General features: G+C 34.5%; 2 protein-coding genes across 2 annotated transcripts in view; both read left to right on the top strand.

Annotated features, from left to right (window-relative positions):
• Positions 1–7,798: 7,798 nt before the first annotated feature.
• Positions 7,799–8,577, top strand: LOC132282012 (protein MIZU-KUSSEI 1-like). The gene has a single exon (XM_059783655.1). It carries the CDS (start codon positions 7,825–7,827, stop codon positions 8,575–8,577), a length of 753 nt encoding a protein of 250 aa, XP_059639638.1. The 5' UTR covers positions 7,799–7,824.
• A 3,444-nt stretch (positions 8,578–12,021) lies between these two features.
• LOC132282788 (uncharacterized) overlaps positions 12,022–27,736 on the top strand; it is a 28,314-nt gene continuing 12,599 nt past the window's right edge. Inside the window, exons 1-7 of the mRNA XM_059784574.1 lie at positions 12,022–12,413; positions 12,534–12,650; positions 21,364–21,590; positions 21,687–21,898; positions 22,021–22,123; positions 25,389–25,759; positions 27,014–27,512. Coding sequence (XP_059640557.1) covers positions 12,275–12,413; positions 12,534–12,650; positions 21,364–21,590; positions 21,687–21,898; positions 22,021–22,123; positions 25,389–25,759; positions 27,014–27,512 — 1,668 coding nt within the window. The 5' untranslated portion in view covers positions 12,022–12,274. The remainder of the gene's footprint in view (positions 12,414–12,533; positions 12,651–21,363; positions 21,591–21,686; positions 21,899–22,020; positions 22,124–25,388; positions 25,760–27,013; positions 27,513–27,736) is intronic.

Genomic DNA, 27,736 nt, shown 5'->3' with positions numbered 1-27,736 from the left:
TATCAAAAGAACCTCCCACCAGTATGATAGAGTTGCTAGTCAGAGCGCAAAAACACATCAACGCTGAAGACACCATGAGTGCACGAAAGGAAGGAGAGGACAAGAAGAGGCCAGCCCCTCTCGTCAGGGATGAAAATAATACCAAATATAAGAAATCGTTCTTTAGCCAGAGTGACAGCACATATCATGAGAATGACTCAGATGAGTATACCGACTAGAAATTGTCTCGCGGCTGGAATTAGCCTTATCAAGTCATTCACAATAAAGACTGGGGGCATCTTAGTTAATCAGTTTAAATGGAGGGTAGCTCCATCACGTGTTATTTTGTTTTTAATAATGATGGTCTTTAATAAAATTCCTTTTAGTTTATACGTGCAGTGTCCCCGTATTATAAGGGATAGTAAATGAGTGTCATGTATTACAAGGACCCGTGCTAAATGAATCCCGTAATCCGTATCCCCGTACTATAAGGGATAGTAAATGAGTGTCCTGTATTACAAGGACCCGGGCTGAATGAATCCCGTAATTCGTATCCCCGTACTAAAAGGGAATAGTAAATGAGTGTCTTGTATTACAAGGACCCGGGTTGAATGAATCCCGTCATCCATATCCCTGGACTATAGGGGATAAGTATCTTGTATTATCAGGACCCGGGTTAAATGAATCCCGTAATCCATATTCCTGTAATATAAGGATAATAAATGAATGTCCTGGACTACAATGACCTGGGTTGGATGAATCCCATAATTAATATCCCCTTACAATAAGGGATAGTAAATAAAAATCCTTTATTAACTCGTAAATTTCAATTCCCTTACTAAAGGGACGAAACTCGTATAATTTATTCCCTTATAAAAGGAAAAGTACTGTTCCCTCGGGTGTAAAAAAAAAAAAAAAAAAAAATTATTATTACTATTCATGAACAGTACCCGCGGGGTACTGTTCATGCACAGTACCCGAGGGTCTGTTCCCTCGGGTGAAAAAAAAAAAATCCCTAAGTTACTATTTATGTGAATAGTACCCGCGGGTACTGTTCACAGGGGTATTAAAAAAAAAAAAAAATTCCCTAAGTTACTATTTATGTGAATAGTACCCCCGGGAATAGTACCCGCGGGTACTGTTCACCGGGGTTGAGAAAAGAAAAAGTATTATTATTATTTATTACATTCCCAAAGCTAGACGTGCAAGCTTAGGAATGGGGGGCAACTGATAGGGAAAAATATAAACCTATCCTACCCTCGATAAGATTGATTAGATTTCATTATCAAGGATAATGAAATCAAATCTGACGTGGTTCAACAAGTAAGAATAATCCTACTATAACTAGAGGAGGTCAAAAGGATTAAATCATATCCCGACAAATCTGGTAATAAATCTCTTATGATTTTGCACAAGCGAAAGATAAGGTCAACCATCGATATCAGCGGAACGGTTTTGATTCCAATCGACAGCCATAAATAGGGCATCAAGCCATAAAGAAGGTACGACGTAAAAACTATTATTAATCCCTGCCTTCTTTTTAGACCTCCGTGACTAATTTGATCGTCGGAGAGCTCTTGGCAGGCACCACACCGTTGCCGTCAAGGTTCATCGATCTTCTCCTCTCTTCCTTGCAGGAAAACGGTATCATATCGGACTGCGCGAATTTCAGCCTCAACAGCCCTCGTAACATGATATAATTGCATAGCACTTGTATGCTTTTTAATTTGTATTATGTGGGGTATTTATGCGATTATGTTTTTAGGACATTTTCATTTTTTTGGATCTTTATATGAATATCTTTGAAGATATTTTCATTTGGGGCACGAGTGCAATTATCTTTTGAAACTTGGAGAGACTTTTGTGCAAACAGGAAAAGTTAGGACAAATGTCATGTGTTGATTGGGCCATGTGTTGAAGTGTGGTTGGTGGCATATAGAGAGCTAGATGGTGGACAAGTAGAGGATGGAGATATGTGTGAGAGAGTACTGCTTAGGTATGTGTTTGTGATGTATATCATATTACATATACCACTTTTTCTCCTAATCTATTTCTTCTTCCTTGCTTCCTCTTGTAAACTCCATTAAAGCTCCATCTTAACCTTCATTTCTTCCACTTTCCTTACACCATTTGGACACATCGTAGAAGGAAAAAAGTTTAGGGACACCATTGGCAACATAACCATTTTCTTGGCTTTGGCTTTGGCTTTGTGACACTTTCTTTTGGATTCTCTAGGTTGCTCTTTTAGAATGAAGTAGGTGGTGTAGTATAATTGTAACCTTGGTGTTTCCTTGTGTTTTATTTGAGGATTTCATATGCTATGCTTGTGTGTGAGTTATGGAAAGTTTTGTTTATTTTCACTTTTAACCTTGGCTCATATAAAGTTGTAAGTATGAGTATGTAGTCTTGTGGTTTAATTGTCTAAGTAGTGTAATGGAATACTTTAAATTGGCTATTCTGATAAGTTTATGTAGTTGCCCTTATATTGATCTCGTGTATGTAAATTGCTATACGTTATGTATTTAGCATATTGATAGTTGTGTGGAATTGAATCTTGGTTCAAGGATTTAAATTGGTGGTTATATGTAATAGGTTGCTAGAATATTTGCAAGAAATGTTGCTAGCATGATGATATACTTGTTGCTTGAGCATTGACAATTCTAATGTATGTTATCATAGCTATATTTATGTCATGACTTAATGTTGAGGACCTTATGCTATGATTGTGTGAATTGATACATTGGTGTTGGTGGAATGCATAATTTGAATTGAATTATATATGATACATTGGGGAAATGATTGTTGATTTTTGGGAGATACTTGGGACAATGTTATTTTGAGAATATGAGGGTTTGGTTCTTACGGGTGAGCTCGGGCTCCCCAATATATAGTGGTCACTAGGGTAGTTCTCAGTGGATTAATGTGGAGTAGCCATATATTTAGGATTCATCATATTCATGCCATGGTTTATATTTTTATGAGTTTTAGGGAAAAATTTTGGGCAAGGTTGAAACCTTAGGATGATCCCCTAACTCATTCATATCTTCTTGCAACCAAAGTGACCATTCTGGAGCATTTCGGAGTCATTTGGGTGCATTTGGGCACCCCACATTTGATCGGGACTTCGGGATTCAATTTATGATGCTCACTTTCATTTTTTCGGGCAGAATCTTGGCTTCCTAACGACCGATCATCCATACCTACGACTGATCATCTAACTGTTCATGCCTTGGGCAAATTTGTCACCCGAACTTGCAACAGTCATAGTTTGCTCATTTTAAATCCAAATTAAGTCATTCTTGAGCCCAAATTCAAGAATATTTTGTCATATTTCCAATAGTACCAACTTGATTCTCAGATTCCAATCCACTGTGATATATTTATATTTTAGTGAGATAGTGTCAGGAATTCACTTTAACCGAGAAGAGGTATTTGTGGGAAACTATGACCAAAGTCTTTAGAACCTTTTAAGATATTATGAAACGATTAGAATGGATTGAATGGACCTCTTTTGACTTGTTTAGAGTAAAATATCTCTTCTCATTTGTGAAATGACTATTTTACCCTTAGATATCAAATTATGTCTGTTTTGACCTTAACTTTCACATTTGCCTTTGAGTTGAGTCTTGTGATTTCTTATGAGGTTATTCTATTGTCTTAGAGGTGGTGTTTACCTCTAGTGACATCTTTCTTTGTTTTCGCTTCCGCATCTCGGACTTTGTATTAGGTTGGGTTGGATTTTAGTCTTCTTGATTAATGCATGGAATTTTGGGCGTCACATTAATTATATGAAATATTGGAATTTTGGGCGTCACATTAATTATATGAAATATTGGAATTTTACATTGTGTCTAGAATGAGGGAATGTTATGGGATTTCAAATTTAAATTGGAACAAAAAAAAAAATTAATTGTGATTTTTATTGTTTGGAAGTTTGGAACAAAACAGCATTGGAATTTGTGAAATTTCGAAAGCATACTATTTAATTATTTTTCTTATGTATAATTATAAAAACATGGTTCATTCAAGTATTAAATAGGATTGGTTGTAAAATAATAATACTTGAACGATTTTGTTTGTTGAACAAAGGAACCACTTGACAATGGTTCAAGTATTAAATATGACTGGTGTTACAATGATCTACCTGAAAAATGATTGGTTTTAAAATTTTAAAATTACACTAAATTTAATATGCTTTCTACTTGAAGACGTACTGTAATTTTTGTTCGTTAAAGCATTGTCAAGTGGGATTTCAAATTTAAATTTATTATGTAAAACATAATACCCACTTGACGTCAATCAGCCTGCGTATGATAGAAATATGTAATGCTTATGTGGTAAGACTTATCATTTTTTTTGTTATATCATTCTATGCCGTATGCACACAGTCATAATGTCATTAAACTAAAATACTTGTGTGTAGGGTTTCTTAAAAGTCAATCAGCGTAGATGGCAGTAGAATATAATACCTCGCTCTTGTAATTTGTAAATTGTTAATAGATAAAATAATTTGGAGAATGTCAGACTTAACATTGCATAATGTGATAAAAACTTTAGTTTAAAATAGTGGGTTGATCCCATAACATCCGTAACTGGGTATTTTTGTGAAAGTCTTTCTCACCAACCACTAACTTTTAATATTTTTGTCATAAAAAAAGAAAAAAAAGAAAAAAAAATGTTTTCTTAATATGAGTACTGATAAAAGAATGGGATGGAGAGAGTTATTTTTCAGTTTTTTTCAACTAAATGCAATAACAAATTGAAACAAAATTACACAGAAATGTAATTGTATAAACATGCTGTAATTATATATGGAAGCCCAAACTTGAGGGAAGTGGGCCGGAATCAGTCCATTGCCAATCTCATTCAGCCCAATACTGAGTCCTGATCATCCATCTTGTTTACTTTGTACTTGTTTAAGGTAGAGCCCAATCAATCCAACTTTTAGGACCAATACATAAAGTTTGGAAGAAAATTTAAATCTCATGTAAAATATTTTTGAGAAAATATATATTTTTTATTTTTTAGTATTTGGTTGTTGTAAAATTTTTACGGAGAAAAAATTATTAAAATTTAACAAAAATAACTTACACACGTTTGATGGACTCGACCTCTGTCAGATTACCTCGATATAAACTTTTGTCAAAAAAAAAAATCTTTTTTGAAAAAAATATTTTACGTCAATAAAAATTGATTCCGCACTCTAAACACAACATGATAATCAGTTGGAGCTGAAAGACTCAAAACTATTTTAATTTGATCATATATAAGTACAGTTTATCTTTATCTTAAATGCTTTACAATTGGCTATGCTCTCTGTATCAACACTGGTATCCAAATCATATATTTTGTAGGTCAGATTCAAACAACAAAAATGTCGTGGCTTTGACAGCACGGACCCAGACACCTAGATGGCACACCATGTTATGTTTCAGATTCTCTACCTCTCCAACCCATAACAGGCGCCAAAAACAATTTTACTTCCATTATTTATATATATATATATTTCTTTTTTCTGTTAATTTTTCATGATATAAAGTTGCACAAGGAAAAGTACCAACTTTGGCAATTTTCTATATAAGAGTGAACACCAACCATTGATGGACACGTGTTACCCATAATTGAATGCATACATAAAATACTATTACTTGTAATAGTTAATTATTGAGGTTATTAGCACTAGTTACATAAACAGCACAATTATATGGTAACCAATTTTTTTTTTTTTTTTTTTTTTTTTTTTTTTTTTTTTTTTAAATAGTAGGAGATCGATGCTCATGATCTTTTACACTAAAATTGTAAATCAAACAATATGGTTCAAATTATTATTAGAACATATATCTATGTAAATTTCGTGTTTATCTCAATCAGTACTTGAAACAAGTCTAAAAGTAGTTCTTAACATTTCCTCATTAATTTATATCAAAACTTGAAAATTAACTAAAAACTAATTTTAATTTGAGTTTGCTTGACAATCCTAATATATATTACAGTTTATATCACCGAAAACAAACATGATTTTAAGGACTTTATTAACCATAAAAATAGTTCCCCTAGCTACATGTCATTTTCTAGGAAAGTAGACAACAAAAGGAAAAGGAAACCCAAACGACATAAGTGGAGAAACCAGACTAGAAAGCAGAAACAAACTCTGTTAAATTTTATCTGCTTGTTCATCACTTTCCTCTCAAAGTCCATATATATATATATATAGTAGAACAAAAGTTCAAATAAATCTCTCTCTATATCATTATATAATTATACAAAAGATACTACTAGAGAAAGCTAGGTCACATAGATCATTGTATAAAATAAGCAGTCGAACGGTTGTAAAATTGATTTGTATGGCACAGAATTTCCCCAAGAGTCTAATGATTAGAAGATGTCCGATCATGATTGTACGGTATGTTAATCCCAATATTATATTATCCTAGAGATTTATTGTTAATTGAGTGCACATAAAGCTACCACGTACTCTCCAATATTATTATAAGCATAGTTTCCTCTAGAAAGCACCATACCCAGAGGTCATTTGTTTCATTCACAATCAGGCATTTCAATTGTAATATCTAATATATATCCACACACACACACACACACACACACACACACACACTGGCTAGAGAATGTCTTGACATTCCTTAAGCAAAGGATCACAATGCCCCTGCCCCACTTTGCCTTTTGACAGGTTGTATATTGTATATGACAACAATATATATCAAGATTAACCACTAAGAAATGCAAAACAAGCCTCTTTTTCTCACACTAGGACAACAAGACACGTGTTACACAATTGTTCATCACTGTAGTAACCAAAATACCCTTGTGAAGGACACTTATCAATATATATAGAACACTATGGTTGCAGCAGTGTATAGTCAATCAAATTTAGATTCCGTGCAATTCAATACAATGCAGTATCCCAAACAAATGTATAATGATAGAATACATGTGTGAAAAGACTCAATTGCACCTGAATGACTCCACAGCCAAATATCACCATCTGAACCAGAACCTGTAAACCCTAATTGGCTTGTCATGAGCACTGTCAACACAATGTAGTTTCCTCAAGCTATCTCTATTGATATCTCATGGATGTAAAATGACAATGCTACCCTTGTAATGCACTGAGTATACCAGGATCACTTGATACTCATAGAAATGGATCTGTGACAGCTTTTTGACATTTAAAAGGGAAAACCCTAATTTAAAGATGGGACCAACAGAAACCCTTGTTCATACTTGGCTCTCGAGACACACACACACAATGAAGCACACAAGAGGCTCACAATTCTCACATAAGGCTTGAAAATTGGCTGCTGCTATAAAGGGTTAGTGACACACACTGAGTTGATATAGCAAAATGGAAATACATGTGACATATTCCACCAATCATTAGTGATGGTATTCCATCACTCATATTTATAAATACATGTATAAAAACCATCCAAGAATTAGCTGAAAAAAGAAAGGTGTATGTATTACTAATTCTGATTGATTCAACTCAACATGACTCGATTAATTGGCTCAGAAGTTTAATTGTACGGAGAAATTTTTTTTTTATTTTTAATAAAAAAAAATACGAGTGATAATTATGAAGGAACTACAAGTTGTGGTTGCAGTTCCTATATCCAACCAATATTATTATTATTATTTTTTGTAGAATCATAAAATTAAAAGAATGGGTCTTTTTGTCAGTAAAGAAATATACTATAGTTAAATTAAAATTTCTTTTAAATATAGAATGCTTCCACGACTCATGAGTTCTTATTAGATTTTCCATGAAACCTAACTACCTTTTTACAAGGATAATTTTCCAAACATTTCCTATATAAACCCTACACCATGTGCAACAACTCGACAAGCCTCTCCATCGATCACATGTATCCCTGCACAGTCGGCGCCACCAGCATGGCTGGAAGCGTTGCCACCGTCGACTGCCAGAAACAAGTCCGGTCGTGGAGGCTTCTCCGCTCCCTCGCGGAGCTTCTCATTCCAAGCTGCAACTGCACCAAAATAGAACAACATGAAATCAAAGAAGAAAATTACATTCTTCCCACCACCTACTATTATTCTCCACAACCCTCTCGCATATCTTCCACTCTCATCACTGGTACCATATTCGGCTTTCGCCATGGAAAAGTTAGCCTATGTATCCAAACAAACAATAACTTCACCAACCCTCTTCTCCTTCTTGAACTTGCAGTACCTACAAACATTCTTGCTAGGGAAATGAGAGGTGGAATTCTTCGTATAGCACTCGACTGCACTGCAATAGAAAATGATGTAAATTCTTACTCTCTTTTGTCTATGCCAGTATGGACTATGTATTGTAATGGAAGGAAGGTAGGGTTTGCTGTGAAGCGTCGGCCTTCAAAGGCCGACATGGAAGTATTGAAGCATTTGGAGTCAGTTGTCGTGGGTGCAGGCATTATAAGTGGTGAGGAACTGATCAATTGTGAGGAGAATATGATGTACCTAAGGGGAAACTTTGAGAGAGTTCATGGTTCATCTGAGTCTGAGTCATTCCATTTGATCGATCCAGATGGTAGTATCAGTCAGCAGCTAAGTATTTTCTTTATTCGCTCGCGGTGTTAGGCCTTAATTCACTTCATATATCCATGGAGTTTTTTGGTTCCAAGTCTAGTGAAGGCCGGCTACTGCTTATATTATAACAGTGGAGTACTGTCATTTTTTTTTTTGGTTGTGCCACAAATTAAGTTGCCAAGCTAGGTTAGAGATGATCATATCCATATGTATATATAAGGGTTCCTGAAGGAAAATTGTCCCTAGAAAAAGAAAAAAAAGAAATACTTATTATTCAAGTCAATCGGATCAGATGTTTGGGATGAACTGTTCTTTTGTATATGTTGGTTTAGGATAGTATGTTGACAGTGTTAAGATTCATGCGATTTTACATATATATAATATATGGGTTGAATTAAACTTGATAGAGACTTTGACAGTTAAGAAAATTAGATAATTCCAATGTGATATTGTGTCAACCTCTACTTACAAACCTGATTAATTGTTATTGTTGTTGATGATGCTGTTCTTGTTCTTGCTATCACTATTGTTATTATTAACATCGAACAATAGAATCCAGGTCATAAAGTAATGAATCATATATTATTAGTGTTGGTAATCTATTTTTCTTAAATTAGTTTGTCTGATTTATTGGCAGACAAGACAGACATTATTGAATAAAAACATGAGACACGATATTAGTGGCCATATCATATGGATGTATTACAACCATTTCAATTTAAGATTAATGGTCTTAACCTACAAAACCACCAACTATATGGATATCTTACTTGACCTGCTGTTCAATGTGCGCCTACAGATTTTATCTAATCATTGTCTCTTTAATAAATACATACATCTGTTAAAAATGTATATATAAATACATATATATATATATATATATTAATATATATACAGAAATAACAAAAACTTCATTTACACTATACATAATGGTCGTTGATTAATATGACTGCTATGTTTTCTTTAATGACTATCATTTTTACATCTAATAATTAATCACTATACATAATGCACGGATGATTTTCTTGTTGACCATCATTACTATAAGTTAGAGCCCATTTAAGTGAGTGCTGCCTTTTCGGTGGGTTGAGTGGCTTGCTTTAGATGGGCGGGTGTTTGGGCATGAGCTGTAGAAGTGAACGACATGGCTTAGTGTGTGTGTATATATATATATATGCACTCCGAATATATATGCTGATGTGTGACGCACGTATGTGAAATTATAATGCACACGCCCATCAATCTGTCGTTTATGGTTGAGACAAAGCCAATCATATAGTCACACCCTACATATATCTTGGAATGAGTAGAAAAATCAAATCGGAATAGAATGAAATCGGACAATCTCTATGAAGTATCGTGTGTGTGTGTGTGTGTGTGAGAGAGAGAGAGAGTACTCAGTCTTCCCACAACTGCATAAAAAGTTGTGTACCATGACTACAATACATCATGGAAATACTCATCACTCGTGTGAGTGATTAATGTGGACCATGGATTACAGAACACCAGTTTTAAATTCTAGCCAAACTTTGTAGCTGAATATATTTATTTTTGTTTAATGGATGGGAGCCCTCTTTTAAATGGTGGAGTCATTATAAAAAGATAATTTTCCTTTTTCAGTCACTATATTCCTAATTCTTTTTTGCCGTCCTTCTGCTAAGTCACAATTAGTTACGTGAAAACATAAAAGAACCCCAAATCTTTTAAAAATTACGTGGGGACCCTTTAACCCCCACTCCTTTGCCATTGTTGTGTACCACCAACATTTGTCCACGTCAAGTGACTGTAAGAGAGAGAGAGAGAGATACTATATACTAGAGATGGACTGTTAGGTAACTAACTTAGGTTCAAGTCAGAAAAGGTAAAGTTCTCACCTTTTTTTTTTTTTTTTTTTTTTTAAAGCACAAAAAGAAAAAGAAAAAGAAAATATATGTATAATTTTTAATTCTTCACACTTGGGGACATTCCAAAAATTTAAAATAAATTCATTTCATAAATTCACAAGTTATATATATATATATATATATATTTTATAGAACCTAACCTTTCAATTTTTTTTTTTTTTCTTAAATTATTTTATGATTCACTAACAAGTAATGATTTAAGGATCAAATTAATTTATGTATGAGAGGTGGTGGATTCCACAAAATCATGATTACATTATGTAATAGAGTCCACCACCTTACTTAGATTAATTAAATTAAATGACTACCGAATTTGATCCTTAAATCATTATTTTAATGATATATCTTGCACTATCACTAAGTATAATATTCAACTAAAATCACATTCCTTCTTAAAAATTCAATTGATGCATTGTAATATTAACGAGACAGGTAAACTAATACTATAAAAAAATAATAATAATAGTCCAATTTATTTATACTTTTGTCAAACACAATCCAGACTAGTTAACGAATTTTAACCTACTTCAGAATAACTAAAACAACGAAACAGTAATGCTCCAATGAGCCTACGATATCTATTTGATAAAAACTTTTCTACTGACAATTGTTATGAACTCTCTCTCATGTTATCAATGTACTAAATTATTTAAAAGATAATTATATGAAAATTATAGAATTAAAATATTATTTTAATTCAACAAATTGCTCCAATCAATCATACTTGTACATGTTCTTTCTTTAAACTTTATGTGACCAAATTATACTATATAGTATACTTTTATTTTGAAATATTCTTTTTATTTATTATAATTTGTGCATTAATGTCCTACCAAGTCATGTTTTTGAGAACTGAGTCACGGTTCTCATTAATTTTTTACGGAGTATTTTATTATTATTCTTATTATTTGGACAGAGCGAGTCCTAATTACTGTTATAAGGCTTAAAAAGAAAATCTTTAGGAACCTGATTTGCGGGTCAACCCGACTGATAGGTTTTAGGGTTTTGCAGAGCGAAACCCAAAATTGACAACTCGTCACTTCCCACAAGCAGAGAGGAATTCGTCCTTTGCTAACTAAAAAACAAAAAGGACGAGGGAAAGAGATAATTGCAGATGAGGAGCCGTAAAATGATAAAGATGAACAATCACTTCGGTGCTCTCTCGCTCCTACTCCTCTCTTTCTCTCTCTACTTCCAATCTCCTCCGCCTCCGTCCTTTTCTCGCCGTCTCCACCAGCTCCCGCTATCTCTCCCCGTCGTCAGCTACGATCCGAGGGCTTCGCGATTTCGAGCACTAGCTTCTTGTTACAGGGATTCGGTTTCTGTGTTTTTTGGGGGTGATCGAAATTTATGGCGTTTGTTGGTTGTGTGGTTTCATAGACGGTAATAGAAAGATGTAGATTGATTAGGGTTTCAAAATAGAGGGACGATTTCAGATTTTTTCTCAAATGGGTTTTCTTTTTGAACCGGGTTAACCCGTTAAAAATGAATAGACCAGGAGGAGGCTGTTCCTCCTGATAGGGTTGGATGATGTACAACAAAGATACATTTGAACCAAACAAATAGTTCCCACCTACACGAGTAAGTGACAACAAAACGGTTTTGCATTTTAGAGCATCAACTAACCGTCATACGAAACTTGGTTGTTGAGACTTGGAAAAAGAGAGAGAGAGACTGAAAGAGACAGAGAGACACACTCAGGAAAAGATTAAATAAACTCATCATCACCTTCTCTTGAAATCTTCAACCCCCACCAATGCTGTCTCTGTGCGTTTGCCTTACTATTTCACATTCTCTGCCATATATGAATCTACTCATTTCTCTTCAACCATCCATCTATACTTATGGGGAGACCCAATTTTTTCACCAAGAACCCTGCATCTTCCAACTCTGTTCTTGAAAATCTCGTCAGTACACCCACCATCCAACAAAATGGATTCAGAAGTTCGGTGTTTGGCCTCTTACGGCGGTTCATGTCAGGAAGTAAGCTTCAAACTTCCTCCGATTTAATTTGTTTGATTTATTTATTTATTTTATTTGTATTTTGATCTTTTTTTGAGTTGAATTTATGATGGGTTTGTGTTGTCTCTTCCAAATTTGTAGATAAAATTGATGGGGGTTCACGTACTGAAGAAGAAGGGAAGGTGTACTCGTGGTTATATGCATTGGCCCAATCAGAAAAAGACTTGGTGTTTGAGTATGTTCGGTCAACTGAAAGGGGTGAGTGTAATTCTAAGTCTATTTATTGTCCTTAAATTAGTTTTGGGATTGTGGGATCCTTAAATTGGTGCTGGTGATGTATGTGAAGTAATTTACATGTGTCTAGTGTAATGCCTATTTGTGGAACATAAATTAATTTGGATCATTTTAGTATAATTTGTGGAATATAGATAAGTTATTCATTGCTCGATCTATAATGTAGGCTCAGTTTGTATATAGCCTAACAGCATTAGATGCCCTTTTGATGAGAAAGTTGAAATGAGGAAAAGAAAAAGAAATATAGACTGACAAATAACTACTTTGTTAAAGAAAAATCTGCCAACACTCTTGATGTGTAGCAAATTTAAAACAAAGACTCAATTTGTGTTTAGATTTTAAACTTAACCAACTAACTTGTCCTACTTTGTTTCTTTGCTTAAGAGTAAGATATTACCCTCGAGGGAAAACAAAGAAACTTGTTGATTTTATGGATTCTTTGAGGGTTTAGAGGCGTATTTGGCATTGTATAGCTTTTATACAATCTTTACTTATCACAAAAAAAAAAAAAAAAAAAAAAAAAAGACTCAAAATCCCAATTACATCGTTTGAGGCATTAGGTCTTTCCTCTGGCTCTTTAGGTGGAGTCAGTACTTCAATGTCATCATCATTATCAATAGTTTTACCAACATAGTCATCATCAAATTTGAAATTGATCAACTCATTACTTTTCTGGTTCTCAGATGCTCTACTGTTTGAAGCATTACCTAAAATGTATCCTTAATTACTACTAGAATCAAACTTACCTAGATCCTCTCTATCCATTAAGATACATTGTTGTAAGATATTTTAGATTAGGCTTTTATTAAACTATAATTCATAGGGTGTCTTATTACTGTTAGGCCTCAAATAAATTCTATGTAGGTATGACAAGCAGTGTTTACAACCTCTACCTAAAAGTGTTGATTTAGACTAGGGGTGGCAATTGAGCGGGTCAGTAATGCGTCATTAATCAGTTAGTGACCGCTTGGGGCGGGTCATAAGCGGGCTGGGTATTAATTGGATTAGTCAACCCGCATCTAACTTGATGACTTTTTTTTATTTTTTTTTATTTTTTTATTTATATACACAAATGTCTTGTTTGTTAAAAAACGGATCAGTTCATTTCAAACCCAATAATTTATGAATATACGCATTTAATTGTTTTTTTAAACTATGTATATTCTTTTGGGATAAAGCATGGTAAGTGGAAGTAAACACGCTGTGAGAAAATTGTAATAGGAAGGATGTAGGATGAGATCGGATTCAATTATATATATATATATATATATATATATATATATATATATTCAAGTATATGATTGAATTTCTATTGAAGTTTGGAAGTGTTTAGACAGAAAATTACATTAATTTTATGCCTGGGATGTGATTGAATCTATTTTCTCACTTGGATATCAATGAAAAATATAAGAAAAAAGACATGAAAATGGTATTTGTTGGCTCAAAGAACACGTGATATGGTCAACTGTGAAAAAAAAAAAAAAATACACATGCATATGATATGGTCCTAAGGAGATGGAGGTTCAAATACGAGAAATATCAAATTTTTATTTTATTTTTGGATAAGGTCGATAAATAGATGTATTAACCTGATAAGAAAAATGTTCCACACTGAGTCCTTTATTTTGCATTAGTTTTGAATGAGCTTATTAGTCATCTCAAAAAGAACTTTGCACCGTGTATTTAGAGTTTGCTGGCTATTTTGTTTTGATTGTGTTTCTCTCTATAATTACTGTATGAGAATTTTATAGAGAGAGGGGGTGAGTGAGAGAGAGGAGCTTCTCAGAGAGAGAGAGAGATATATAGAGTGAGGGAGAGAGAAAAAGAGAGAGAGAGGGGATCTTGAGAGAGAGAATTACAAATTATTAGAGAGAGGGGATGGAGGAAATTGAAAATTAAGTGGGTAGGGAGCAGAAGCTTTAGAGAGAGAAAAAGAGGTGAACAATCATGCAGAGAGAGAAACATCATGTAGAGAGAGAAAGAAAGAGGGGTGTGAAGATGAACTTGAAAATTACGTGAAGGGAGAGCAAAAGTTATAGAGAGAAAATTGCAAGTTTATGTTTGAGTGAACCAATGAAATACCGATAGTTTTGTTCTTATGAACCAATGAAATACCGAGGGTTTGATACATAATAAATTGTCCGTCGTTTTTTAAAAACAGACGAACGGGTTCGATAGTTTTGTTCTTTTTTCATCAATTCTGTAAGAGTTAAATTCTTTTGAATCAGCATTATATCCTGACCCATTTCTCTCCTTTGAATCGAGAATATAGCAATTTCTTTTGGATTTCTCAGTCTAAGCAGGACACAATATACTTTGACATTATTGATCGTTCTTTGATTCAAAGTATCATTCCATCTCAATTAAAAAAGCAAATACTTGTTCAGGAAGAAATGGAGTTCTACTTCTGTGTTATTCTTGTATTGTTTTTTATTTGTATGTTTTATCATATTTGATTCTGGATACTCTTCTTCAATATCGTTTTGTTGGTGTGAGAGAGGGGACCCGAGATATTTTTTGTTTTGTGCATTTGATCCAAGATCTCCTTGGCCTGTGGGTTCTTTTTCTTTTTCTGCTTGATTTATATTCTTTATCTTTAATTCAAAAGATTGTTTTTTATTCGATGGTATAAAAAGATTCCTTTGTTGCTTTCCGTTGATGTTTTTATTTTCACTCAAATTGTCATTTATAGTTAAGTTTAAAAGAAGCAATTTGCTTGCTATAACCCATGGTTTTATTTTGTATATATTATAAAGTAACAAAAATTCTGGGAAGAACCAAAATTCCAGATTCAATATGGGACGATTTAGTATTTCTTCATTCATTCCCATCCAATCCAAAAACATTTTGTTTTGGTTGGGTGGATTGCTTTCCGGATCTTGATGAATCGGAAGATAAAAAAGATATTTCTTATCACTTTAATGAATTATTTGATAATTATTAGTGCCGGTCTTAGTATTTTTATTGCTGTTGGTATTGATCTCGATCCATGCTTCAATATTGACTTTTTTTCTAGGACAAAAATTTATAATTTTCCAATCAAAATATTTTCTATCCGGATTTTTTCCCATATACCCAATATCACCTTCTCTTAGATAATTATTGATAGTGGTAATCTCTGGCATATCAAATAATTTGTGTTTATATGTATTGTAATTATAAGAAATTTCTTGGTTCTTAATTGCTTTGAACTGAGATCCATAAAGATATGAGTTCCTCTTATTTTCATAATTAATAGATTTATATGATAAAAGATCATATCTATAGTTTTTTTGAAAATTTTCTTTTTCATTCAACAATGAATATATTTCATAATTTTTTGTTTTTTTGTAATGAATTAGTTGGTCTTTTTCATATGAATCCCATTTGTTTAAATCTTTAGTTTGAGCCGTACGACGTTGATTGACTCTATTTCGCCATTTTTGTGGTATTAATCTAGACCATTTAATCTGAGAGAAATCGTATTTGATAATGACCTCTTAACCAAATTTTCCGTTGATTCATTCCAGAATTCCGAAGTATCTTATGGCTTAATTTGAAATGAAATATACCTTGTGTTCCAAAATAGTCCTTTATTGTATTCTTAAGAAAAAAAGATGTTTCGTGATATTGAAGAACATATCTTAATTTATACAAGTTAATAACTTGGGTTTGGGATAATTTGTAAAATACATATGCTTGTGACAAGGAGGATAAGTCAAAAAAAATCTGTGAATTTTTATTATTATTACTAATATTATAAAGTGACTTTTTTTATAGTGGAAATGAAGTGAATTGTATTTTTATTTCTTTTAGCAATTCTTTCTTGATTTGTTTCATTATTGTAAATGCATTTATCAATAATTTTGTTTGTTGATGATGTAAGAAATAGTTGTGTATTGATTCTGGGAATATTAATGATATATAGAAAGATATCCATGTATATCTTTTCAATGAATTTTTTTTATAAAATAATGTAATTTACGGATTAATCGAACGTTTCTTCTTTTTAAAATTTGCCAAATAGTTTTTGGTGATTCTAATCTTTTAACATTATAACTTGTTTTGTTAGGACTAATATTTATTCCTGGAGTTTCTGTTTTTTTCTCTTTTGTAATTCTTTCTATTTGATTTCTTATTGTGCTTATTCTATCAGTTAGATCTTTCGTTTTCTTTTTCTGTTAGTGAAGAATATGTCCAATTCGTAGATCGAATTTGACTAAACGATTCATGAATTGTCCGATCGTTGATTGTAGAATCTTTTTCTTTTTTAGTTTCACTCGACTCATCTACTTCTTTCAATCTAAATAATATAATTAAATTTACTTTTGAAAGTTCTTTTAGTATTCTTTTTATAAATAGAATGCTTTTGATAACCCATTTTCTTGTTTTGTTTAAAACCCTTAGAAATAATTGATTCTTTCTTTTAGAACTCTTAGAACTATAAAGGACTTATTCTTCAATTGCCCAATTTTGTTTTCGAGGAAAACCAAAAGGAAGGTTGGTTTCCATTCCCCAAACTGTTAAAAAACAAAAATCGGCTTTTTGTACTTTTCCTTTCTTTTTCATTTGATCTTTATGGAATGGTCGTAGCTTTGATTTGTGCCGAGGTTTTAGACAGAAAGGAAATAAGATTTTTATTTAAATACCATCTAGTAACCACTTTTTCGGAAATTCTGTTTCTGATAATTGAACACCGTTATAGGTGCATTTAACATGCATTTCTCCAGCCTATTCTTTTAAATCCTCAGACCACTCGGGAAATTGCAATAATAACATATGACCAATATTTTTAGCTATTTGTCAATGAAGGTAATATAATATATTTTCTAAAAACTAATTGAGTTACTAACATGGAACCTCTTATTACTTGAGCAAGCGGAATGGTATCCCAGGCTTCTGCTATTTCTATCCGCGTTTTCTCCTTTCGTTTATTCTCTTCTTTTTTTCCCTTTCTTTTATTGGTTCTTCTGTATTATCTAAAATTTTGAATTCTTCTTTTTTTCCCATCCCATTTTTAAAAATTAGTTTCATTAGTCTAAAGACATCAAAAGAAAAATGGAGGGATTTGTCTATTCTGTCCAAAAAAAGGGGGGAATGCATATTTGCTTGAAACAGTTCCTCAATAACTATTTTACGTCTTTGAGCGCACATAGAACCTTTGATTATGTTTCGATGAAAATCCGATTGTTGTGAATAACGTATTAAAGCCACTTCATCTTTTTGATTAGAATTATTAGTCTCAGGGTTGCCTTAGAGAGCCCCTTCAAGATGTGTGGGGAGCTGGGATCCGATTGTGGACAGATTCGAGAGGAGGTTGGCGAGTTGGAAACAGCAGTACCTCTCCAAGGGTGGTCGGGTCACTCTGATTAAAAGCACCCTTTCTAGCCTCCCTACTTATTTCATCTCTCTCTTTCAGATTCCTTCTTCAGTGGTTGAGAGAATTGAGAGATTGCAGTGCAACTTTCTTAGGGGTGGGGGGGTGGGGGAGGGGTATTATCAGGTTCGGTAGGAGCATGTGTGCCGTCCGATTCGGGGTGAAGGCTTAGGGTTAAGGAGGTTGTTGCCTTTCAATAAGGCTCTCATTGGAAAATGGCTCTGGAGGTTTGGGATTGACAGACATTGGCTTTGGCGGAGAGTTATCGCAAGCAAGTTTAGGGTGAGCAGTGGTGGGTGGAGCTCTCTTGAGGTGCGTGGTCCTAGGGGGGTGGAGGTTTGGACTTGCATTCGGAGGGGTAGGATGATTTTTGCAAGCATGTTCGTTTTCGGATCAAGGATGGTAGGAGGATCAGATTTTGGGAAGATCTTTGGTGTGGGGAGCTTCCGCTTGCTCTCGTTTTCCTACGGCTCTATAGGATTGCTTCTCACAGACATGCCATGGTGGTTGACTGTTATCACCTTGATAATGGGAGACTGACTTGGGATGTTCAGTTTAGGAGGCACTTTCAGGACTGGGAGATTGAGTAGGTTACTCGTTTTTTTGAAGGTTCTGTATCGCCAGGTGATCACAGTTGGGGTTTCGGATTGTTGGCTCTGGGATCCCAACTCTCAGGATCGATTCGAGGTTAGTCCTTTTTTAGGTGCCTTTCGGCTGGTACCGGAGGCCCTTTCCCCTGAAAGTCTATATGGCGTTTGAAGGCTCCTCTTAAGGTTGCCTTCTTTGCTTGGACTTCCGTCCTGGGTAAGATTTTAACCCAGGATAATTTGAGGAGGAGGAATCAGCTGGTGGTCAATCATTATTATATGTGCTTGTGTGATGAGGAGATAGTTGATCACCTTCTTTTACATTGTAGCATGGCCAGAGACTGTTGGGATTTGATGCTTGGATTATTTGGGGTTCATTGGGTTATGCCTTGTTCATCTAGAGGGTTGATTGAGGCTTGGAGAGGTGTCTTTGTTGGGGCTCTCACTTAGGATGCTTGGAGGGCTACGCCTCTTTGTATTTGGTTGTGCATTTGGCTTGAGAGAAATAGGAGACATTTTGATGGAAAGAAGAAACCTATTTCTTTGCTTAAGTTCTCTATTATTTCTACTCTTTGTTGTTGGGTTTCAGGGAGAGATTTTAGATCCTTGGAGGAGATCATTGTTTTTTTGGCCTCTTTGAAGGTTTGAGGTGCCTTTTGGCCCTTGTGTTTCTTTGGGTTCCGCTCTCCTTTTGAGCGTTTTTAATAAAATCTAACTTATCAAAAAAAAAAAATTATTAGTCTCAGTATCGATATTTTGTTGGTTATTAGTAAAAATCACTACACGTTTAGCTTTTCTTGAGCGAATTTGTTGTTGCACTGTCCCGTCTTCTTCATTTTCTCTTTCCTGTTGTTCCAAATCGTTGATTAATTTGTATGGCCACCGAGGGACTTTTTTAATGATTTCTCGTATTTCAATAGATTTTTTTCTCATTTTTTGATCATTAGGATCATTTATAATTCCATTGAATAAAAATTTCAAAAATTTTACTCCATCAATTCTTTTGTCTATTGATAATAGTTTTTTTTTTTTTTTATCAAATGTATTTAATTTTTGTTCAAATTCTCGATAATCTGTATCAGTAAAAAGGACACTGTGAATCTTATTTATCCAAATTTTTTCTATAAAATTTTCTATGTAAGTTTCATTTATGATTGAAGGTGAAAACTGATTTTTGATTGTTCCACGAGACGATCCGTTCGAAAAGGATCATACATTTTAGGCAAATATTCTTGCCTGGTTTCATCAGTACACAATCTAGTTTTTTTTTTTTCAAGTAGATCCAAAGAAAGGGATCCTCTGTCTAGAGCCTCGATTTTGTTTATAAATTCGTTGCTTAAGTTCTTACTTTTTTCTTCATTAGTATAAATCCAATTATTGTATAGTTCGTCAGAGGGGGGTTTTCTATTGTGTACAAGGACATCTTTTTTTGTATCATTTCCCAAAAGGTTGACAAACTGGGTGGATACGTAAAAGATTTTTTATTTTTTTTTCCCATCACTTTGGCGTGTATAAAAAAAATATTGTGACATTTCATTTCTTACAGCCTTTTCAAAGTGTTGGTTTTTTAAATATCGCAATGGTCGATTCCATCGGTTATAGTCGAAAAGAAGAATCACAATCGATTTTTCAAACTAGAAGGGGTATTTCTTTTCTTCTATATAATTTTCTTTATTTTCAAGTATTTTTAACTTCGAATTTTCTTGATTCCCATCCAGATAAGAAGTCTCAGAAATTGGGCTATTTTGATAGCATGTCTAATTTATGTTTAGGCGGGTTGTAAGTGGATACCCACTCTCAACCCATTATGACCGGCTAATTATACCATTCATTGCCAAAATCCATTAATTAGAGGGTGGATTTGGGCGGGCTGGCGGGCTTGGGCATAAATTGCCACCCCTAATTTAGACCACGAGTATTGCTCTTCCCATCTCTTGTATTAGCCTTTTCTTTCTTTCAGCTACACCATTCTGTTGTGGTGTACCGACAGTAGACAATTCATGTTTAATTCCTAATTCATTACAATAGGCAATGCATTCACTATAGAATTCTCTGCCTCTATCACTTCTGATTTTGTCAATCTTATATCCTTTTTCATTCTTAATTTTTGACAAATTATTTTAAAGTTTTGATAGGCATCAGATTATTCTCTCAAGAAACTCATGTATACCTTCACAAGCCTAATGAGCTGAACCATGGATTGTTCTTGCTCAGCTTGTTTATCAAATGAGCTTAAAAATCGGTTTGTTTGCTTAGCGTACAATCTGATGCTGAGCTTTAATCGAGTGGAGCTCGAGTTGTTCATGAAGTATATTGGTCTTGGTATTATTTCTGTTTCTACATGAGGGGAACCAAAAGGATTTAGAAAATAAGCATAACTCTTGATGTATGAATGAGCTATGTGTCTATATAAACAATTGTTTACAGAAAACATCTGCAAGACCAAACATTCTTAAGATGGGGAATCAGTGGGTGATTTTTTTTGTTAAAATATTCTAGTTTTTCTTTTCTTGAAGAGAAAATCACTGCTGAGAACAGTTTGGCATGAATCCTAACAATGTTATGCGTTCAACTAAAAGAACCAAGGAGGAGTTTTTACCTTTCTAAATTAATGGAAGAAAATTAAAAGATCCTTACATCTCAGTTATGTACACATATTAGTGAACAGAATTATTAGCACAACCCAATTATTTTTTGTTCCAATGATAAAACAGATCCTGTTTCTTTTGCATAGGCCTGAGTTTCACAGAAGCTGAGAGGAGATTGAAGGAAAATGGCCCAAATATTCCTCTTGAACATACTTTCCCAAGCTGGTGGCATCTTCTGTGGAATGCTTTATTTCATCCTTTCAATATTATTTTGATCGTCTTGTCAGCAGTTTCGTACATAACCAGTGACAACCCCAATGGATGCATCATGCTAGTATTGGTTTTCATAAGTGTCTCCCTCCGATTCTACCAGGTATTCTTTTTTTTCACTTAATTATATCACTTAGAGAGGCAGAAGACTTTCCATTTCTCAAGCATGTTTTTATGGATTTTACATTTTACCTTTCAGGAATATACCAGTTCAAAAGCAGCCATGAAGCTTTCAGAATTTGTAAGATGCCCAGTTAAAGTACAAAGATGTGCAGGTAGAGTTGTTCAGACTGAGTTGTTGGTTCAAGTTGATCAAAGAGAGATTGTAACTGGTGACATTGTTGCTTTTGAACCTGGTGACCTTTTCCCCGGTGACGTGAGACTATTAACTTCAAAACAGTTGGTTGTAAGGTAGGGCACCTGGTATATATTTCCATTTAATAGATGGGAACTAGTGAGTTCTTTCATTCCGTTATTTCTTTTCCTCTACAGCCCATTATAGAACACATGATCACATCATGCTTCTTGAACAGTCAGTCTTCGCTAACAGGGGAGTCTGGAACAACTGAGAAGACAGCTGATATCAGAGAAGATCAGAGTACTCCTTTGCTAGATTTGAAGAATATTTGTTTCATGGTAAATCTAAATATTCCTAGCATTGTCTTGTTTGTGGTGTAAGCTGTAGCTTTAGTTTTAAACAACATGTGAGCTATTCAATGTAGAAAAGTGACCTAGGATTCAAGAAATATATTTTTCTTTTAGAAAGTATTGTGAATGAAAAGATACAATAATGTTCATTCACAAATAACAACATTCCACGAATTCACAAGTACACTTACCAAACACTTTCATGTCATTCACAAGTAACAACTCAACTATATCTTTAGTTCTGTAGGCAGTGTTTGAGCGATTAAATGTAGCAATTTGTCAAATACATGATTTAAGAATTACTCATTGTTTACACTTTACAGTATCTTGGAATTCAGGTATTTTCTTCAGAAAGTATTGTTATATATTGAAAGATTGTGCAAAACCTCCAATATGACTTAGCAACTAGAATTGTGGAATCAACAATTTCTAACATATATTTTTCACACTCAAGTTCCATTGCTTTTAATTTATTCAACAATTCAATAATTTTCCAATTTTAGGTTGAAATGTTCGTTATCTAATTTAGTACAAGCAAGTCTAAAAATATTGTCTTCATAATTGTTACGACAAATGCAGCGAACCAAAGAAACAATTACGAAACACAACAGAAAATAAACATGCCACACACAAATAACTCAAAGATTTAGCGTGGTTTGACGCAAGTCATGTCTACATCCATGGTGAAGATTCGGCAAAAGGTTTTACCATGCGAAAAACAAGAGATTACAAGTTTTAGCCGCCAAATCCTAGCTCTCGCTCTCATTCTTTTCTTTTTTTTTTTTTTTTTTTTTTTTTTTTTTTTTTTTTTTTTTTTTTTCTCTTGCGATTTTTAGTGTCTTTCAATATCCCACTCAACCCTAAACACCCTTATATATCGGGCTATAAGAGAGTACCAAACAGGGTTCACGACCTGCAAACAAAAAAGGGGTCATAATGCGACACTGAACCAAATTCGGGCCACAACATCACAAATCTCCACCTTGGCTCTAATTCCGCCAAGTTCCATAATCTCCAGCTATTCCTTTCGCCTTCTTCACATGCCCCCAAAGGCCTTAACAACTGCAAATACCAATCAAGTCTAGACAATGTATGAACTTGACAGTAGAAATGACCTTAGTCATCATATCCGCCAGATTCTCTGTTGTCCTAATCTTCCTCACTGCAATAGCACCCTGTGCAATCACATCTCCGATGAAGTGCAACCTGACATCAATGTGCTTGGTCCTCTCATAGAACATCTGATTTACACTTTGACTGTCATAATATCTACTTCACAGCGTGCAAATGGACCTTCCCAGGTCCATCCATGTATCTACTCACTATACTAACTGCATGTGAAATGTCTGACCTAGTGCACACCATTGCATACATGATGCTACCAACTGCATTAGTATAATGAACACGAGACATATGCTCCACCTCCTTGGTTTGTGGTGACAATCTTGATGAAAGTCTGAAGTGGGCTGCCAATGGAGTACTCACAGGCTTTAATGCTTGCATACTGAAGCGTTCAAACACATTTTCAATGTATTTCCTCCGTGACAAATGCAATCTGCTCGCTCTTCTGTCCCTGTGAATTTCCATACCCAAAATTCTTTTCGCAGCACCAAGATCCTTCGTCTCAAATTCACCACTATGCTGAGCCTTCAACATGTTGATATCTAATGTGTTTCTGCAAGCTATCAACATGTCATCAACATATAACAAGTACAACTGTCTAGGAGTCTACTTCAGCCCATACAAACCATCTGACAGCCTCCCGTGATACACACAACTGTCAAACCACTCCTATAGTAGCCACTCCCAACCATAAAGGTGTTAAATCGCTTGTACCACTGTCTAGGACACTGCTTCAGCCTATACAAGGACTTCTTCAGGAGGCAAACATGATATTCCTTTTCCAAAATCTCAAACCCCTCAGGTTGATGCATATAAACATGCTCTTCCAACTCACCATGTAAAAAAGCAGTCTTGACATCAAGTTGCTCAAGCTCCAAGTCATACCGAGCCACCATAGCAAGTAACACCCTGATTGAGCTATGTTTCACCACAGAATAAAAAACTTCATTGAAGTCCTCCCATTCCCTCTATGTATAGCCCTTCGCTACCAAACGTGCCTTGAACCTCACATCTTCTAACCCTAAGGAGTTGGCTCACATGTGTAAGTCACTTGGCCCTAGTGCCTCATGAAGCATCAGGTATAAGGTTAGACTCCTTTTGGGTGCAAACAATTCCTTGAGGGGGTAGGGGGGTTGTGTGAGTATCGATTAGGAAAAAAAAAAAAAAAAACCTCACATTTTCCACTCCTGAAGTTCCTTCCTTCTTTTTGAAGACCCATTTACTGAAACCTCATAATTGTAGTTTAGAATATAAACCCAAACTTTCCGAGAAAAGTTATCAATCTGTGTTGTCATATATCTACCACCACCATGTGAAACAACCTGAGAGGGACCCCAAAGATCAGAATGGATATAATCGACCGTACCCTTGGTCCTGTGAATTCCCATACTAAACTTCACTCTGCACTGTTTTCCGAAGACACAATGTTCACAGTATCCCAGCTTCCTAGTTTTCAGACCACCAAGTAGACGCTGCTTACTTAGAACATCCATCCCCCTCACTCATATGCCCAAGCCACATGTGCCACAATCTAGTAGTATCTAAATCTGGATCTGAGCACAACAGTGAAAGGTAACCTAGAGCCTTAATAGAGTAGTGTAGACTGCAGACAATGAACATGGCACTCAAAAAGCCCGAATTATGGTTAGACCTGCACTGTCACTGCACTACAGAGGTTTTGTTGACACCTCTTTGAAATGATGGTAAGTAGCCACTGTAGCTTCCATATAATTCTTGAATTGCTGCCTTCTAAAAATAAGCTGGACATTTTTTTTGTATTATCTATATCTATAAAAATATATTATCTATCTATCTTGTGAAGATAAGCTGGACATGCTAGACTTTTTTTCTATTATAATCGTATTATGCAATTTCTAGAATATGATTGCTTAGTTGCATTATAAATACAATGATATGCAACATAATCCAAAAGCGTCTAACTGTTTTTTGATGATTCTATCTTTGATGTAACAAATAAAGTCTCAGTTTTCTATTTTGAGAAAATATTAAGAAAGCACGACTTCTTTGCCGTTCTGCACTCTCTTTGAGATGGCTGTAATGTTTACTTAATGGTTTACTAATTGTTAACATGTTAAATACTGAGACTTTTGGGTTTTACATGATATCTCAGGGAACAAGTGTGATATCAGGTAGTGGAACTGGTCTAGTTGTTTCCACTGGAGCCAAGACTTACATGAGCACCATGTTTTCAACTATAGGGAAGCAGAAGCCACCAGATGACTTCGAGAAAGGCATCCGCCGTATATCTTATGTGCTTATCGGTGTTATGCTCATAGTAGTTACTATTATAGTCCTGGTTTATTACTTTACATCTCGTAATCTGAGTGAGAGTATTCTATTCGGAATCTCGGTTGCAAGTGCACTCACTCCTCAGATGCTTCCTCTCATTGTAAACACAAGTCTTGCTAAAGGAGCACTTGCCATGGCCAGAGACAGATGCATAGTTAAAAGCTTAACTGCCATTCGGGACATGGGATCCATGTAAGATTCATTTACCTCGCGAACATTTAGATGCATATTTAATGAACATATAGTAAATTATAAATATCTATTTTTACCAATCAAATGGTGCATGGAGGTGAAATAATTTATTTTATTTTATTTTTTTCCATTTAAGTTTCTTTCTTTGTTTTCTTCTTTCCCCTGGTTTTCTCCAAATAGATTCAAGCAATTACTTAACTGAATCTTTACACTTAAGGCAATGCTTTCACCTACATCAAGTTTCTTGTTACTTTGCTTCTACATTATTTTTCTAATTATATAATTCATCGGGATAAATTTAGTGGACCAAGTATCCGATTTATTTGAAAAATTACAAATTCAACCTTGTGTTTAAAATGAGTTTTGAGATGGTGGAAAATGTTAAAAATAACACGTAGAATGAGAATGTTCATATCATCTGTCAGAACTTATCAAATCTAGCTGAGTTCTGGGAAATTTAACCAGTGGGACCTTGAGTTTCGAATGAGTTTTTAAATTTAACATGTTAATTGTCTCTTACACTGTATGGCACTTCCAAAACTTGTGCATAGCTTTGGCTTTGTACCTCTGTCCCTAGAAAAGGTGAGAAGTTACTCTCACTTTGAAGTTTGAATTGGATAACACGGCGTCTTTTGTCTTACACATTAAATTATTAAGTCAAACATTTGACATAAACTTAATAGAAAACACCAAAGAATAGTTATTCACATCACCAAAAATACCCGAATTACATTAAAGTCAGTGGGTAGAAAGGCAGATGCATGAGATCTATCGCCACTTATTAACAAGACGATGGAGTTTTTGGTAAAACCCCCAAGTCCAACCAGCACATGATTGAAGCCATTTGCATGTTCTGAGAAGTGAAAGCACCTTCATACGGATGCTTAACTTAGCAGAACATATTATTTAAGTTATTGCAATCTTCCATAGCTTATTTGTCTAATTCTAAATATTATTGATTATCACTGATTTCAGATGCATGAGATCTATCACCACTTATTAACAAGACAATAGAGTTTTCGCTTTCGGTGAAACCCCCAAGTCTGAGAGCACATGATTGAAGCCATTTCCACGTTCTGAGAAGTGAAAGCACCTTCATAGAGATGCTTAACTTAGCAGAACATATTGTTTAAGTTATTGCAATCTTCCATAGCTTATTTGTCCAATTCTAAATATTATTGATCATTACTGATTTCATTCTGCTACTAAAAATGTAGTTACTTGTAGCTCATATATTGTGCTCTTTTCTTTTAGGGATATATTATGTATTGACAAGACTGGTACTCTTACCATGAATCGTGCAATTATGGTTAATCATTTTGATAGCTGGGGCTCAACCAAAGAAAATGTCTTGCGCTTTGCCTTCCTTAACGCTTATTTCAAGACTGATCAGAGGTATCCTTTGGATGATGCAATTTTGGCATATGTATATACAAATGGATTCAGGTTTCAGCCATCCCAGTGGAGAAAGATAGAAGAGATTTCTTTTGATTTCACACGAAGAAGAGTATCTATTATCTTGGAAACAGAATTGAATATAAAAAATAAGAACAGTGACTTCCTCGAAAGACTAGTGATAACTAAAGGAGCACTAGAAGAAGTAATAAAAAATTGTTGTTTTATTGAGCATGTTGATAGGGGTGAAGTGACAAATTTATCCAAAGAAGACCATCAGAGGATTATAAATATGGGAGAAGAACTAAGCAATGATGGATTACGGGTTCTAGGAGTAGCAATGAAGAGGCTAGATAAGGTGTGTCCGAATCTCCTTTTATCACTCTTCTCATATGCATTCTCACTGCTTTCATATCCTTATCTGCACATATTTGAAAATTCCACAAGTTTTAATATTGTTGACAATGAGATTCGAATTATTATTGTTGTTAGTAGGAAATTTAATGACACCACACAGAAACTATTCCCCGAGTATCATATGAAATTTCATCATTATGATTCTAAAGTTCTCATAGCTAAGTT

This window comes from Cornus florida, unplaced genomic scaffold, assembly GCF_030987335.1.
Source record: "Cornus florida cultivar Cherokee Brave unplaced genomic scaffold, ASM3098733v1 CherokeeBrave_3.0.0_Hap2_Chr11, whole genome shotgun sequence".
In the NCBI taxonomy this organism is placed as follows: Eukaryota; Viridiplantae; Streptophyta; class Magnoliopsida; order Cornales; family Cornaceae; genus Cornus; species Cornus florida.
This window is presented reverse-complemented; position numbering and strand designations above follow the sequence as displayed.

Bases quoted from the DNA above. Each gene is read 5' to 3' on its own strand.
- LOC132282012 (XM_059783655.1), top strand. From the start codon at position 7,825: ATGTGCAACAACTCGACAAGCCTCTCCATCGATCACATGTATCCCTGC.